Source organism: Berghia stephanieae, chromosome 12 (genome assembly GCF_034508935.2).
Source record: "Berghia stephanieae isolate SIO BIC M18660-M18661 chromosome 12, UCSD_Bste_1.3, whole genome shotgun sequence".
In the NCBI taxonomy this organism is placed as follows: domain Eukaryota; kingdom Metazoa; phylum Mollusca; class Gastropoda; order Nudibranchia; family Aeolidiidae; genus Berghia; species Berghia stephanieae.
Window position 1 is genome coordinate 13361616 of NC_088371.1, and position 18460 is coordinate 13380075.

The 18460-nt window shown below is 36.7% G+C and overlaps 1 protein-coding gene across 2 annotated transcripts in view; it reads right to left on the minus strand.

The window, feature by feature from the left end:
- LOC144957731 (uncharacterized) overlaps window positions 1-18460 on the minus strand; it is an 88106-nt gene that overhangs the window by 9195 nt on the left and 60451 nt on the right. For both annotated transcript variants that reach the window (XM_078889115.1, XM_078889116.1), the window contains exons 4-10: window positions 9042-9194; window positions 7769-8256; window positions 6046-6123; window positions 5537-5615; window positions 3991-4086; window positions 2479-2571; window positions 378-470 (exon numbers count right to left, since the gene is read on the minus strand). In XM_078889115.1, coding sequence (XP_078745241.1) covers window positions 378-470; window positions 2479-2571; window positions 3991-4086; window positions 5537-5615; window positions 6046-6123; window positions 7769-8256; window positions 9042-9194 — 1080 coding nt within the window. The remainder of the gene's footprint in view (window positions 1-377; window positions 471-2478; window positions 2572-3990; window positions 4087-5536; window positions 5616-6045; window positions 6124-7768; window positions 8257-9041; window positions 9195-18460) is intronic.

The following is an 18460-nucleotide window of genomic DNA, read 5'->3' on the forward strand; positions in this document are numbered from 1 at the left end:
TTTTTTTGTTCTCTGTGTTGGGGCTGTGAACTTACTGCTATGATAATTTCTTGTGGATGTACAGTGTTGTTTTATGAAATACTGTGGTAGAGTTACTGCTGTTTTGTTGGAATGTACTGTTCTGTGAATATGTCGAATGTGTTGTTTCCAGAGGACGCCAGAGTAGATAGGTATAGATAGTATGCGCTTGGCTAAGAAGCTCATAACATTGCCATCCGGAAGTATAACGGACCAACACACAAAACTGTGTGTAACTATGAACGTTTATAGTCGGGCTAATACAGTTCAGTGAACATTACTCATAAACACGGATGGCAAAAAAAAACAAAAACAAAGACCTGAGTGACGTCATCTTCGAACTATCTATAGATACTCACGTTCACATCTTGATCCGTAATATCCTTTGGGGCATCGACACTTTCCGTGAGGGACGCATATTCCTCCATTCAGACAGATTGGGTTACACACACCTGGTCATTGGTGGGGAAAGGAAGGGGGTGGGACAGAACAGTAAGATATATATTTGGGATTTCTTTTTAATTTTGTATCGTTCAATTGATTGATTCATTCATTCAGTCATCCATTTATTTATTGATTAATTAATTTAAAAATTATTAATTAATGAATTAATTAATTAATTAATTAATTGATTGATTTGATTGATTGATTGGATGATTTGATTGATTGATTGATTGATTGATTAATTGATTGATTGATTGATTGATTGATTGATTGATTGATTGATTGATTGATTGATTGATTGATTGATTGATTGATTGATTGATCTATTCGTTAATTTATTGACTGACTGAAAATGAATTGCTTCACAAAACCATCATTTGATGGCCTAACTCTCTCCGTACTGGCCATTCTCAAATTGTTTAGTGAAATGTCGTGACCATCCAGCATAGAATTTACATTTCTAAGCTCACATTTAAAAGCCATAAATACATATTATACATAGTTTAGTTGAGCAACACAAGCTTTACAAAACAGCACCAAGTTTTTGTAAATATTTTTTTTAAAACAAAAAGAAAAAAACTTGAGCTTTTATTATATAGAGCGCAATATCCACTAAACGAGCTCAAAGCTCTTTACATAGCGTCCCTGGCCAACTGCAACACGTAACATGTAGAACGAGACAAAACGCCTGTTAGGCGATAATATATTTTTATTCCGACAGAGACAACGTTGTTGACGGTCAGGTACTTATTTTACGCCTGAGTACGGTGAGAGAATGTGACTAAATAGCCTTTTCCAAGAACTCAACTATGTGCCGAGCGAGGCTCGAACCCAGGACCTTCCGATCCGAAAGCGAGTGTCATGCATACCACAAGACCACACAGCCGCATATCTACAAGATTTTTCTTCAAATTTTGTGATTTATAAAACAAATCTTAATAAGAAAAATGTTGTTTGCGTCCTAAAGAATGTGACCATTTTCCTACAGTTGTTAACTCTCTCCTTATCGGCCATTTTCCGGATTTTCCCCAAAAAGTCACATCCAACCTACACAAAAATAGATTTTTTTCATCAAACACAAAAGCTGTTAGTTCCTGCTATAAATATTTCTTTCTGCTGAAACTTGCTCTTCAGCACAGTGTTGATATACTTTAACTATAGCAAACATTTTTGTTCAAATATTATGATATACAAGAGAAAGTAGAATGAGAAACATTTTGGCTGCATCGTAACGAATTTGACGATTTTCGTATGGGTGGTAAGGAGGGGGTTAAGGGGAGGATAAACGAATTGTTGATTGTATGATTGGTTAATGGACTGAATGGCTGATTGATTCATTAACTCTCTCTTTACAAGCCATTTTTAGAATTTCCCCCGAAAATTCACACCCTCCCAACACAAAAAATAGAGTTTTCTTACTCAAACAAAAAAGTAACAAAGGTATTCTATACAGATTGATGTTCTGCAAAATGATGTCTACAACACAGTGTTTAGTATTTATAGCTGTAATCAAAGCATTTCTTTAAATTTTGTGGTGTACAAGAGAAATCAGAATGAGAAAACTGTTGGTTGTATCGTAACAAATGTGACGATTTTCCTATAGTTGGTAAGGAGAGGGTAAAATAGGTGAACAGTCTTTTCAATTTTCGGCCCCCCATTTTTGGAACTCTCTCCCATCACACGTGAGATGCTCGGATTCGTTGACAACGTTAAAATCTCGCTTAAAGTTTTATCTTTTTACGTCATAATGTTGCAATATTATTTTCATATTTTGTTGTTGTTAAATTGAATTCGTATCACGTTTCCTTCACACTTGTCTCACTGTAATATGTTTTGTTTTATATCACGGTAAAGCGCTTAGAGCCTGTGACAACGGGGTAAAGCGCTATATAAATGCCATTTATTATTATTATTATTATTATTATTATTATTATTATTATTATTATTATTATTATTATTATTATTAAATGATCGATCGATAAATTATCGATCAGACAAATCAATAGTAAGACTTACCCGTTTCACACCGGACACCTGTGAAATTTGCCCCGCATATACAGATGCCATTTTGACAAACTCCTCCATTTTCACAGGGCATGGAACAACCAGCTGCATGAGAAGAAATAAAACAAGCGAAATGAGTCGATGAAGGAATGCACTTACTAAACACTTAAAATTAAGACCTGGAAAAGCCTGTCTGAAGCAGTGCCAGACAAAGCAAGTAAGAAATTTATTATTTTTATATAGGGCAATATCCACTAAATGTGCTCAAAGCGCTTTACAACGTGTCCCTGGCCAACAGCAACATTTAACATTTAGGACGGGATATGACGCCTGTTAGGCGATGTTATAATTTTTTCGGACAGAGACAACGCTGTTAACGGCCAGGTACTCATTTTACACCTGAGTGCGGTGAGAGTATGTGAGTAAAGAGCCTTCTCCAAGGACTCAACTAAGCGCCGAACGAGGCTCGAACCCAGGACCTTCCGATCCGCAAGTGAGTGTCATACCACAAGACCACATAGCCGCACTAAATACAATAAAAAATCCATCCCAAAAATTCAGTCTTCCTCAGTTGCACAAGGCGTGTATCCCCAGTCTTTCAGAAGACTGGTTTCACACATCCAAGGAGATTGGAACTTGTGATTTGACATCATACTTTTTTTATGCTTACTTCTGTTTCAAGCAGTGCAGGTCGTCTGTCAGTCGTCCTTTTTAAACTAGCAAACTTGCAAATCTAATCATTTTGAATCTAGATTCAATTTTTTTATTTTGGTTTCCCTCTTTCATTTTACCGATATAGACCTTGATTGCTTGTTTTTAGGGTTTTTACAATAAAATAAAATCAATGAAATGGAAGATGATAGAGGAAATATTAAGAAATCATATGGATAGAACGAATTTGACGTCACTCAGGTCTTTGTTATTGTTTTTTGCCACCCATGTTTATGAGTAATTCTCATTAAACGGCATTAACCAGACTTTTAAAGTTCATGGTAACACATAGTTTTGTGTGTTGGTCCTTTATACTTTCGGTGGCAATGTTGTGAGTTTCTTAGCCAAGCGCATACTATCTATTCAAATCATCGAAGAAAAAGGAATACAAAAGGGGATTGGTTCAAATAAGGAACAAAAGATGTGTAGATTTTAACAATATCTAAAAGTCACATCCAAGCACAAACAAATGGACCCCTCTATGAAGTATACACTCAAATGATTACAAAGTACAATATCCAAGATACAGTCTGGAAATATTATAATTATAATAGAATAATATAACCGAAACAAAGAGACGAATTACAAGGAAAAAATATTAACTCTCAAAAAAAAGTATCATACATTTGACTATCTCCCTCCCAGCAAAGAATCTCTACCACGACTAGGAAGACAAAAAAATGAACAAAAGCAGAGAGGGAAAACAGATAAAGAGGATAGAAGACACAGCAAGTGGTCTCCAGCCTACTGTGGGAGGTTAGAGGACCCCACCCAGCGACATAGATTTTATAACTAAATTGTCTATTCACCCACCTGTTTGACATCTGCTGCCAGAGAAATTTGCTTGACATCGACAAACATTGCCAGATAGGCATACAGCATTATTTTGACACAATGGTTGACAGGCCGCTGTGAAGGGTTAAAAACAATTTAATACATATTGTATAACTGCATAAATATAGACATTCATATAGAGCATTTTCACTAATTTACCAATGCAGTTCACAGTGTTTCGTGTATTTTCCAAGCAAGTCATATGAAAACGGGTTTTTTTTCATTTCATACTGTACCAGTCGCCTGTTAAGCTTCATCTTTTGAACTATAACCCTTACACTATCCGTCATTATCTACAGTCAGGTACTCATTCACATCTGGTTCGAGTGGAGTAGAAATGCGTGTTTAGTGCCTTACCCAAGGACACACCATCGGGACCAGATCTTTCCACAATCAATGCACCCATCATGTCACTAGCCACAACTAACATCGCTTTACCTTTTTTGACAAGACGAGACATCGTACCGGTAAGCCACAGAACCACAAAACAGCGACCGTATCAAAGGTCAACATGTCGTGAAAGCGATGCTAAGAAATCTCGGAAAGGTGAAAAGATCACGTAATTTTGACGGGTCGAAATTGGATTCAATAGTCTGGTGTCACGTCGCCCAGCAACGGCGGCCATCGTGGTTCTTTTTATTCTTCATGGTGGCTAGAACTTTTCATATGTCTTGTGATCAGAATATATAAAAGTGAAAAATTGATCAGATTTATATTTTTTTTTCCTCTGGATACGCTTTTATGCTCGTCGGAGAAATATTTCATAAGAGCGTCCGCCATTGTTCCGATAGTTTAGAGCCAGTTACTAAGTTACCAAGCGTCATTACGAGGGAAGTGAAGTTACGACTGTTGAAGCGTATTTGATAGAAGAATATCCTTCTATCATTAGGGTGTAATCGTTAAATCTCCGTTTCGGAAAAGCAACGTAGACAAATATAACTTAGATATAAGAAACAAACAAGAGCAAAATTATTACAGGGATATTTGATAAAAGCTCTTCAGTTTGAAATTTTGAACTCATTCCCAAAAAAAAAATTAATAATAATAATAATACAGTGCTCAATGGTTGGAAACTTGCTTGAAATTTTTAACGCAAGAGTGCAGAAACCTATAGATAGTATGCGCTTGGCTTAGAAGCTCACAGCATTGCCATCCAAAAGTTTAACGGACCAACACACAAAACTATATGTAGCCATGAACATTTATAGTCTGGATAATACAGTTAAGTGAGAATTACTCATAAACTAGGATGGCAAAAGCCAATAACAAAGACCTGAGTGACGTCAACTTCGTTCACTCTATAGATAGAATGAAGTTGACGTCACTCGATACATTGTTATTGTTTTGTTGGTTTTTTTTTTTGCCATCCACGTTTATGAGTAATTCTCACTTAACTGTATTATCCAGACTATAAAAGTTCAAGGTTACAAAGAGTTTTTGTGTGTTGGTCCGTTATACTTCCGGATGGCATTGTTGTGAGCTTCTTAGCCAAGCGCATTCAATCTATATTATTTCTGTTACTTACCATCTGGCAGAACTTCCATGGCTGAGGTGGTCAATGTGGAGTTTGGTGTGGACGACGTCAGTATTTCAATGGTGGGCGTCTGTGGATTGGGGATGATAATGGTGGTGATGATGATGATGATGATGATGATGATGATGATGATGATGATGATGATGATGATGATCGTTATAATGATGATGATGATGATGATGACGATGATGATGATGATGATGATGATGATGATGATTATCATGATGATGATGATGATGATGATGATCGTTATAATGATGATGATGATGATGATGATGATGATGATGATGATGATGATGATGATGATGATTATCATGATGATGATGATGATGATGATGATGATGATGATGATGATGATGATGATGATGATGATGATGAAACTGATAAAAGGCTGGGGATGAACGAGAAAGAGGAGGAAAAAGTGGAAGAAGGAGCGAGGAGGATGAAGAAGACGAATGAAAAGTGGCTGTGCCGGTAATCGAGATGAGGTTTAAACTTACACCAGTCAATACTGTGGGTCCACACTGTTGAGAAACCAAAGTGGGATTCGAACTTAAAACCAATTGTTCTACCTCTCCCTGTCGTGATTGAGAAAGAATTGAATTAGATTTATAATATGTTAACGTAAGTAATAAGAATTGATGTCAGTATTATTCACTATCAGTCAACAATTGCAAAGCTCGCTGAATTATTTGAATCATTATGAAAATGAATTTCGAAATGTTATATCCTTTAAGCTCTTCTCGATGTGTTTACACATATGTGACCCATCGTCTCAAAGCGGTATTATGTCGGAACGAAACATATGCTTAATAGCCGAATTAAATGTTAAACTGGTCAAAAATATAAATTGTTGGCATTAGCACCCTAAAATATGGTATCCATTCTCCTAAATAAAACATACAAACTCAACACAAGTCTGATATTTCTGGCTGTAAATTCAATTTTCAACATCTTAACCAACCCGACTTAATACCGTTTTGAGGCGAAGGGTCACATATTGTCTCTTTGTTGCTTGCTCCTGGTCATTTACACCCAATGTTTATATATTTGGTCATAATACACCGATAAAATTACTTTTTTTTTCAATTTTGCTCAGAATTTTATTTTACTTTATTTAAAAAAGATGAACGTGGCATATAATATGCAGGTCTGGCATACGAAAATCCTTATGGGCTTAGCTTGTAATGGACAAAAGTTTGCGTCATTTTTTAAAAGATTTCCATTACAACAATGAGTCATTAAGGAATTGGGTTATCGGACCTGCAAATAAGTGCACGTTGGCTCTTCTGTATGGCGCGGAGACCTGGATATTAAATTAATAAAAATATAGAGAATAGGATAGAGACTTTCAAGATGTGGACCTACTGTTGTGTTGGTAAAACTGAGAAGAAAATTGTGACCCCTCGTCTCAAAACGGTATTAAGTCGGGATGATTAAGATGCTTAAAATGGAATGTGTAGCCAGAAATATCATGCTTAAGTTGAGATTATATGCTTTATAGAGGAGAAAGAATATCATATTTTACTGTGCTAAATACCAAATTTTCATATTTTTGAGCAGTTTGACTAAAATTTGACTTTTTAGCATCTGGTCCATCCCGACATAGTACCGTTTTGAGACGAAGGGTCACAATTGATTAGGAAGTTTGCGACATTTTGATTTAACAGAAGAAGATTATTTGACACCATAAGGACAAGACAACTGGGACATTTTGGTCACACAGGACGCCACGCCATCAGTCCATAACAAAAGACGTTCTCGAATGAAAGGTGATTGGAAAAAAAGATGCAAAGGCCGGCCAAAGAGATCGTGGATTAAAGGCACCAAGGCATGGACTGGACAGTCAGTAAAAGAGGACAGCAGCAGGACATGGGGAGGAAGGAATGACGGATCAGTTCCAGTCAACCTTTGCCAAAGAAATGACACCGGAATTAAGTAAGATAATAAGTATTACGAAAAACAACATCATTTTATGTTATCATAAAGTATCTACTTGAATAAAACTGTTAAATGAAGAGGTCAGCAATGAACGAGTCCAGTTTGGTTGCTTCTGGAAGCAACTGACAGCAGTGATGATGCCAGTAGTCTAGAAAGTCAATGAAGACTGGTGTTACACTTCCAATGGAGGTGGAACCGTTTTTTAGACATAAAACTTTTGTTCCCTAGTCAAATCCAATGCATGTTTAAGGTGTGTCAAAATAATTGAATGCAAGAACTTACCTCAAAAGGACGTCCATACTCTGAGAAGTATGGACCAATAGACATCAATAAATTGGTACCTAAGTAGTCTCCCTTCATTCGTAGACGACGCTTCATAATGACGTCGCAGTCTATATTTAGAACCATCTCTGACCCATCGACTGCCACGCCTAATGAATGCCACTCGTTGTCCAAGAAATCCGCTCTGAATCCGTAACTGTTTCCTAAATAATGAACTTTCAACTTTCGGCCAAGAAAAACTCCAATCTTTTGTTTCCCTTGCACGTCACTGACGACGAAAAAATACCCTCTCTGTCTCCGCTTCGCGACCTTGACCTTGAATAGAATGGAAAAATTGCTGGGGAAGGTTACCGGGAAGATCTCCGACACAGGAAGTGAAAGCTTGGCCTGTTTGGTGATGACGTATGTTGATGCTCTATTGGGGTGAGCCGTTACGCCCATGACTGACATCTCTGGCAGTTGCATCAGGGTTAAAAGGTCATAGCTGTCTGGGGAGGAAAGATTGCTGGTTTCTTAATTTCATCAGGGGCAGGAAATGGATACAACAGCAACAAATATTTGTGACAATGGTGACGGCATAGGATTGATTGAATGTAGAGACGAAAGGGGAGAAATTATTGTTCACTGTGTTGTTGTTGATGATGATGATGATGATGATGATGATGATGATGATGATGATGATGATGATGATGATGATGATGATGATGATGATGATGAATTCAGTATTTGACTTTCTTAAATTATATATAGGTATAATTCTGATGTTTGACGTTAGTTTTCGCACTCAAGCGATGATTCACGATTGTGCAAAAGATTTATTCTAGGATAGCACAAATGATTGACTGCTCCTATTTCATTAAAAATGTTACAATTGTTTGTTTTGATGTCTTTCTGTTAGTTGTTGGTTTGTTGTCGTTTTGTTTGTTTGCTTGTTTGTTTGTTTGTTTGTTTGTTTGTTTGTTTGTTTGGGGTTTGTTTTTTGGGTGGGGGGAATGGGGAATAGGGGTAGACGTTGTTGGTTTGTTTAGATGTTGTTTTTGCTTCTTTTTTTTTTTAGAGCGGTCGGGATATGTTGGTCTTCTTTTCTTTTGCTTAGTTTATGTTTGATTTATCTTTTTCTTTTTTTTTTTTTTTTTGCTTTGTTTTTAGTAGTGTATTTTTATTACATTTTCTATTTATATTTTTTTTTAATGTATTCTTTTCTTGTATATATCATGTAATATGTCACGTCATTGAAAGCAATAATATCAGAAATGGCAATTTTTATTCTCACCTTGACAGCTGTAAGTGTTACAAGATCTCAATTCCTTGCCCGCCCCGACACAACTGGACTCATTGCTCTGACGTTTGCAATCACGTGATCTGCGTTGTTTCCCGCCGCCACACGTCACGCTACAGGGAGACCACTCTGACCATACATCCCAACCTGAGGAAAAAAAAACAAAAGAGAAAGAGAGAGGGGGAATGAGCACTAGATCCGTCTTATCTATTTTGCTTTTTTAAAAAAATAATAATAATTCTAGCAGCTACTAGAAGCTGTAGAAGAGAAAGCGGGGAAGACCCAAAGAAACCTGGCGAAGGACCATGGAGAAAGAATTTAAGGAAGCAGGCCTGTCCTGGAATACAGACACCGCAAAAGCAGCCGATCGCAAAAAATGGAGATGTCTGGTGGATGCCCTATGTGGCTCAAGTCCCGAATGAAGAGGATTAAGTATTAGTAGCTGTGCACTGTAAAATTAAATCTATTCTTTTCCTTTTAAATTAAAAAAAAAACATAGGGTTAACGGATTAGTAAATAGTAAATAATGAATTTATATAGCGCCTAAACATCCACGTTAATCGTGCTCTGTGCCGCTTTACATAATAAAAATGTTTTAAAACAACAAAATTAAAAATCACGACACAACATAATAAGCATGTAACAGAAATAAAATCTAAGCAACATCTATTTCATAAAACAAAAGCCTCACGGTTCCATTCAGCCCATGTTAAATTTTCGCCAATGCGCACAAGAACTACTGGCAAAATCTAAAAATTATAAAAATATTTTTAATTGAGCTTTAATTGGGCTTTTATAAAGCGCAATATCCACAAAACGTGCTCAAAGCTTTACAAAGGGTCCCTGGCCAACAGCAACACGTAACGTGTAGAACGAGACATGACCACTGTTAGGCGATATTACCATTTTTTTTCCGACATAAACAACGTTGTTAATGGCCGGGTTCTCGTTTTACACCTGAGTACGATGAGAGAATGTGAGTAAAGAGCTTTTTCAAAGGACTCAACTATGCGCCGAGCGAAGCTCGAACCCAGGACCTTCCGATCCGAAAGGGAGTGTCAAACCACAATACCACATAGCTGCACAATGCTAAACCAAGCCTATAATTACATTGGGTTATCAGACCTGAAATTGCGTGCGTCGATCAATATAGTTTAAAAGGTCGATCTCTATATTCATAACATCTTCATAATATATAGATAGAATGAAGTTGACGTCACTCTGGTCTTGTTATTTGTTGTTCTGGTTTTTTTTGTTTTTTTTTGTTTTTTTGTTTTTTTTGATTTTTTTTTGCCATCCGCGTTTATGAGTAATTCTCACTAAACTGTTTACACCAGACTATAAACGTTTAAGGTTACACATAGTTTTGTGTGTTGGTCCGATATACTTCCGGATGGCAATGTTGTGAGCTTCTTAGCCAAACGCACACTATCTTTCTATTTATATATTCATAACATAAAAATCTTTTTAAGTAGATACAACAGTTGTGCACTGATGAATTCGATTGGCGTGACGCCATCTTGGATTGTATGTGCGAAAGGTCAAAGGGAAGCCGACGAGGGATCTAAACAATAAATCAGGGATGACAGGAACAATTGAAAGGTGAGATGTTTCCAGAAGGTTCCCCCCGTGTTTACATATTGTCTCTTTGTTGCTTGCCCCTGATCATCTACACCCAATGTTTATTTATTTGGCCATAACACACCGATAAAATACCTATATGTATTTTTCAATTTTGCCTAGAATTTTATTTTACTTTATTTTAAAAGCTCGGGGGAGGGGGTCGCGATAGCTCAGTTGGTAGAGCACTCGCTTCACACGCAAAGGGACCTATCTCGATCCCGGGTGAAGTCGAGATTTTTTTTTTCTTCTGACCCCCTGTCCACCAAGCAGTGAATGGGTAGCTGAGTCTGTTAGATTTGGCGGAAAGTACTTTGCGATAGATTATCGTCTTATCCAAAAATAAAAAATAGCAAGCAATTGCTATTGTCCATATCACGCTATAGCAACAGGAATAAACTCCGGCTCCATGAGCCTAATGGCTGTGAGGGACTACATTTTTTTTTTATTATTATTAAAAGATTATTGAGAATATCAATTGATTGATTATAGAGACCCCCAATTTGTCCAAAAAATAAAACTTATCAAACCTGAGACTTCAAATATCTAGATCGATATCATCGTTTTCTATTGAATTCCTAAAAATAAATTGAGATTGTATAAAGGGCAATATCCACTAAAAGTGCTCAAAGCGCTTTACAAGCGGACCCTGGCCAACCGCAACACTAAACATTTAGGTCGGGACATGGCGCCTGTTAGGCGATATTACATTTTTTTTTTCGGACCGAGACAACGCTGTTAACGGCCAAGTACTCATTTTACACACACTGAGAATGTGAGGAAAGAGCCTTCTCCAAGGACTCAGCTATGCGCCGAGCGAGGCTCGAACCCAGGACCTTCCTAGGCTTGAGAATTTTTGACAAACCGGAGATCATCCTCGTCAATCGATATTTGAAGTGTAAAATTTCTGGCCAAAATAGAGAAACTATGTTTTGTCAACGTAGGACGTTACAGGTCTCCACCTCCTCAAACGTCAAAAGGAAACAAATGAAACGTTACATACACCGAAATTGGGAGTTTCTTGGCTTCGCCGTACGGGCTCTGAAAAAATATCACCTATGTGGTCGAGTGGTATGACACTCGCTTTCGGATCGGAAGGTCCTGGTTTCGAGCCTCGCGCTCGGCGCATAGTTGAGTCCTTGGAAAAGGCTCTTTTCTCACATTCTCTCACCGTACTCGGTGTAAAATGAGTACCTGGCCGTTAACAGCGTTGTCTTTCTTTGTTTTTCTTCTATTTTTCTCTCCACTTTGTCTGGCACTGTTTCCTGCATACTTAAATAAAAAATAAATTGAGCTTTTTTATAGCTCAATATCCACTAAACGTGCTCAAAGCGCTTTACAAGGGGTCCAAGAACTCAACTATGCGCCGAGCGAGGCTCGAACCCAGGACCTTCCGATCCGAAAGCGAGTGTCTTACCACAAAACCACATTGCCGCACAGATTTCTAAGCATAACATCAGTTACGTAGGTAACATATTGACTAAAAATAGAATAATTTGATTATCCAGAAATCCTACTTCACCAAGGTAAAAGCTTTTTTGATAATTCACAAGTGTTTTCTTTCACTATTGTTGTGGCTAAACCAATCATTTCGTTCTCTTGTTAACTGTTAGAGACTCGATTGAATTAGAACGATGCTAAGTGTATGTAGACTAAATCGTAATAACGTTTTATTTTAGACTTACTCGGTGTAAATTGGCTATAGATGGAACGAAATCAACGTCACTCAGCTCTTTGTTGTAGATAAAATGATCTTTGTTATTGTTTTTTGTCATCCGCGTTTATGAGTATTTCTCACTAAACTGTATTAACCAGACTATAAAAGTTCATGGTTACACATAGTTTTGTGTATTGGTTTGTTATACTTCTGGATGGCAATGTTGTGAGCTTCTTAGCCAAGCGCATACTATCTCTTGCTTTTAGACAGCCATTATAATGATTAGTACTCAATACATGATATCAATCAGACTATAAATATTATTGCGTGTTCATACGTTATATCCCAGTGGCGAATGTTATGATTATTTTAGATAAACGCATAGCATCAATTTTGGAGTAAAATACGATACAACACAGTTGGTCAGACTAAGAATCTGATCTCGTTTTATCCGAGATCTCGTTTAATGCGAGATTATTTCTACTTTTGGATTAGACTAACGTTATGATTTGCTCGCAGGTTTCCAAATTCGAAGAATTGACATTAATCCGGAGTTCGTAATGTCAAATTTAAAAAACTTGGCGTTTATTAAATTTGGTGTTGAGTTTAAACAATTGTTGGCATTTTATTATATATAACAGATGAGACTCGAGATTTTACCTTGTGGTAAGATACTCACTTTCGGATCGGAAGGTCCTGGGTTCGAGCCTCGCTCGGCACGTAATTGAGTGAGTGGAAAAGGCTTTTTACTCACATTCTCTCACAGTACTCGGGTATAAAATGATTACCTGGCCGTTAACAGTTGTCTCTGTCGGAAAAAAAAATTGTAATATAGCCTAACAGGTGTCATGTCTCGTTCTAAATATTACGTGTTGTTGTTGGTCAGGGACCCTTTGAGCACTTTTAGCGGATATTGCGCTATATTAAAGCTCAATTTAAAAGCTCAATTTATTTAGCCTTCTTCAGGAAACGTCGTTTACTTTTTGTTGTAAATTTTAGAGGAGTCCCACTTACTCCCTTTATCTTACCCTCCATAATATCTACCCATACAAACATTCTCTCTTCACTTGACTTGGAAATACGTTACGGTTTCTATTATGTTATTCAATTATCCCCATAATCTATCTACAAGTAACAGAACGGGCGTTATAACCAAATATTTTGCACTCTTCTCTTCGTATTTTGTATAATTAAACAGGTTTCAGGTAATCAGTAAGTCGGTGTATAAGATTATATTATTATTTCTGTATGGTTTGTCTTTCTTTTTAGTTTCTGTTAATTTCTTTTTCTTTCTTTTGTGTTTTGTTTGGGGTGTGTTGTTTTTTGTTGTTTTTTTGTTTGTTTGTTTTTTTTTTGTTCTTTTTTTTTTTTGGTCTTTTTTTTCTTTTTCCTTTTTTTTTTCTTTTGGGTTTTTTTTGGGCTTTTTGTTATTTATTTTTTCAGTCAGCTATTTCTTTATAGAGTATATTTACTTTCTATTCTTTTTCTGTTCTCTTTTTAAAGATTCTTTTCTTGTTATTTTTTTTCTATTATTTTACTTTCCTGTTCTTTTGTTGTTGTTTTTTTTTTTTCTTTGTGTTGTTTTTGTTTTTGTATTTTTCGTATGATGAAAGGTTATTTGGCTGTTACTGTTTTACTGTTTGCTTTGTTATAGTTTTTAGTTTTTGTATCTTTTTTTTTTTTTTGACTGTGCTATTTCTTCATAGATATGTATATATACTTTCTGTATTTCTCTCTCTCTCTCTCTCTCTCTCTCTCTCTCTCTCTCTCTCTCTCTCTCTCTCTCTCTCTCTCTCTCTCTTTTTTTTTTTTTTTTTCTTCTTTTTTTTTTAAATTTATTCTTATTATTTTACCTAAACCCATAGCATCAATTTACCCTGACTAACTGGAACTGGAAACGTGTCAGGATATTTATTTGGTTTGCTGCTACTTTCAAATTGTGATGTGCATTGAGTTCTGTGTTCACGAATACCCACAAGTTACCACTAAGTACCTTCATGTACCATTTATTTTAACCCTTTTACAGCGAGACCATTACATATAATTATTCTTCAAATTATGTGACCAATCGCCCAAACCGGTATTTAATCGGGTTGGTGGTTTAGATACACGTATAGATAGAATGCGCTTGGCCAAGGAGTTAACAACATTGCCATCCGGAAGTATAACGGACCAACACACAAACTCTGTGTAACCATGAACTTTTATAGTCTGGTTAATACAGTTTAGTGAGAACAACTCACAAACGCGGATGGCAAAAACAATAACAAAGGCCTGAGTGACGTCATCTGCATACTATCTATAGTCTGATAAGATATGAGAATATCGGTCAAGATACTTGGAATTGATGGCTCAGTTGGCAGATTGCTCGTTTCACACGCAAAGGGATCAAGTTCGATCCCGGGTGAAACCGAGATTTTTTTTCTTGTTTGTTTGGTTGTTTGTTGTTTTGTTTGTTTTGTTTTGTTTTTTGTTTTTTGTTTTTGTTTTTTTGTTGTTGTTTGTTTATTTGTTTGTTTTTTGTTCGTTTGTTATTGCTGTTTTTTGTTGGGTTTTTGCTTTGTTTTTTTTGGGTTTTTTTTTTTTTTTTTTTGTTTTTTTATTTTGTTTTTGTGTTTTGTTTTGTTTTGTTTTGTTTTTTGTTTCCTTTTTGTTTTTGTTTTTGGGGGGGTTGGTTTGTTTTTTTTTTGGGGGGGGGGGGTTGTTGTTTTTTTTTTTTGTTTTTGTTTTTTTTTGTACATCGCTGACAGGAATGCTCACTCTGACTGGGTCATTCGGTTTAAAGGTTTTGTGGTATGACATTCGCTTTTTAGGATTGGGCGTTCCTGGGTTCGAGTCTCGCTCGGTGCATAGTTGAGTCCTTGGAAAAGACTCTTTACTAATATTTTCTACCTGTACTCATTGTGTAATTGGGTACCGGGCCGTAAGCAGCGTTTTCTCCGTCGGGAAAAAAATCATAGTATCGCCTCATAGGCGCCATGTCTCGTTCTATATGTTACGTGTTTCTGTTGGCCAGGGAAACTTTATAAAGCGCTTTGACCACGTTTAGTGGATATTAAAAGCTCCAGATTATTTTATGAAGGACAAAAAGTAACAGAATCGAATCCAACTCGAAGAGAGTTAACGAGGAATGGCGTGGAGGAGGGGCGATAACTCACTCCATTCTGTTACTTCACAATAACAATAATATTATGATTTACACGAAGTGGTTAGTGGGGAGATAAGAAAGCATGGAGTGGATGAGCGCGCAAAGATGGCTGTTGAAAATGGAAAGGCGAGAAAATTATATTGAAATCGTAAGGTGAATTAAAAATGGAAAGTAAAAGAAATAATATAGAGTTTACTAGTAGAGTTTCGAAATTTTGAAAGGATGTCAAGTCAGTAAGGAGAGAAAATGAATTTGAATGATGATATTGACATCAAGATAATAATAGCAATGAAAATTAAAAAGTGAGTGATAATATTTTTCATATTGATGATGATGATGATGAGGAGGAGGAGGAGGAGGAGGAGGAGGAGGAGGAGGAGGAGGAGGAGGAGGAGGAGGAGAAGATGAAGAGGAGTCATAAATACATTGATGGATGGATCGATAGGTACACAGATAGATAGATAGATAGATAGATAGATAGATAGATAGATAGATAGATAGATAGATAGATAGATAGATAGATAGATGGATAGGTAGATAGATAGATAGACAGACAGACAGATAGGTAGATAGATAGATAGACAGGCAGACAGACAGATAGATAGATAGACAGACAGACCGATAGATAGAAAGATAGATAGATATATATACATAGATAGATGGATGGATGAAATATAGAATATCAAATCTGCACCTTCTACCTATGAGGACACAGTGAGTTGATATTTTGGTCCCAGTTTGTATTTCAATGTGTCGTAGTATCCATTCCAACTTATCATTTACATTTGCACATCTGTATTAATTATGGGCCTGTTTTAACATTGAGGTAATGGACATATTTTGCGTTGGTTCAAGGTATTTCCATAACAACATTGAGACCAGAACAAATTGGGGTATCAGACCTGCAAAAAGCACACGTCCGTTGTGTACAAACCAAAGCTAAAAGAAAAAAATGAGCTTTTATATAGCGCAATATCCACGAAATGTGCCCAAAGCGTTTTACAAAGGGTCACTGACCAACAGCAATACGTAACATATAGAACGAGACAGGACGCCTTTCAGGCGATATTACAATGTTTTCCTGACAGAGACAGTGCTGTTAACGGCCAGGTACTCATTTTACACCTGAGTACGGTGAGAGAATGTGAGTAAAGAGCCTTTTGCAAGGACTCAACTATGCGCCGAGCGAGGCTCGAACTCAGGACCTTCCTATCAGAAAGCAAGTATCATACCACTGACTAGACCACATAGCTGCGCAAAAAGAAAAAAAAATGTTCATGGTATCGTAGCCAGTGTTGGTAGTTGATAAGGAAAGGATAAAACCATTTAGTTTTTAACTGCTGTCCAAAGGAGGTACATAGACACGTAGCCATCGTTAAGTTATAGCCTGACACTGAAACCCAAAAAGACTGGCATTTTGACGTCATTATTTGGTTTTTGCACCGCCGAGTGAGTTGTCGTTAGTAGTGCTCATGGAAAAAAAGTGGTCACATTGGTTGAACTATTGAATACAACTCACGATTTGTATTCTTTTGTGGCAAAAGACTGGCATTTGACGTCACTTTATGGTCAGTGTCAGGCCATAACTTTATGAAGGCCACGGTCAGGCTATGAGTTAACGATAGCAACGATAGACAACACAATGAGTAAGATCCGACGTGGACTTATTTGCGGGTCCGATAACCCAATTCCTTATGGGCTCATTGTTGTAATGGAATTTTTTTTTTTAAATGACTCAAAATATTGTCCATTACAACAATGTTAAACAGGGTTCGGATGCCAGACCTGCATATATGGATAGTTCGAATTTGACGTCACTCGGGTCTTTGTTATTGTTTTTTGTCATCCGCGTTTATGAGTAATTCTCACTAAACTGTATTAACCTGACTATAAACGATCACGGTTACACAAAGGTTTGTGTGTTGGTCCGTTATACTTCCGGATGGCAATGTTGTGAGCTCCTTTGCCAAGCGCATACTATCTATATGTACACGTCGGTACGATCAAAAAGAATTTCCACTAAAACAGATCAATTATGTAAGCCATATTTAGTTTGGATATTGTGTACTGCGCATGTTAGATGATATCAACAATACCACAGAGAAACGTGTTTGTTTATTTCACGTTGTAGGTTTTGTCGTGTCAAGAATATTAATGTGTTCAACGTGTCATATAGATAGTATGCGCTTGGCTTAGAAGCTCATAACATTGCCATCCCGAAGCATAACGGACCAACACACAAAACTATGTGTAACCATTAACCTTTATAGTGTGGTTGATACATTTTAGTGAGAATCACTCACAAACGCGGATGGCAAAATAGAATAAAAAAGGCTTGAGTGACGTCATCTTCGTTCTATCTATCGTTAGTGAGGTATTTGTGTGTGTGTGTGTCATAAGGACGTTACACATTGTTTAAAAAGCTTGTTTGTTTGTTTTATGTTTTTTTCTTTAGTCTTTGTTGTGTTTTTATTTTCATATCTTGATATGAGAATGGAAAAAGTTAGAAACAGATATAGATTGTATGCGCTTGGCTAAGAAGCTCACAACATTGCCATCCAGAAGTATAACGGACCAACAAAATAAACTATGTGTAACCTTGAACGCTAAAAGATAGTTCGAAGATGACGTCACTCCAGCCTTTGTTATTGTTTTTGCCATCCGCGTTTGTGAGTTGTTCTCACTAAACTGTATTAACCAGACTATAAAAGTTCATGGTTACACAGAGTTTGTGTGTTGGTCCGTTATACTTCCGGATGGCAATGCTGTGAACTCCTTGTCCAAGCGCATTCTATCTATTGGTAGTAAGGTATTTGTGTGTGTCATAGGACGTTACACATTGTTTAAAAAGCTTGTTTGTTTGTTTTATGTCGTTTTTTTTTTCTTTACTCTTTGTTGTCTTTTTATTTTCATGTCTTGATTTGAGAATGGAAAAAGTTAGAAGCAGTAATTAGTGCAAGATTAAAATCTGAAATGTGTGGCTTAGAC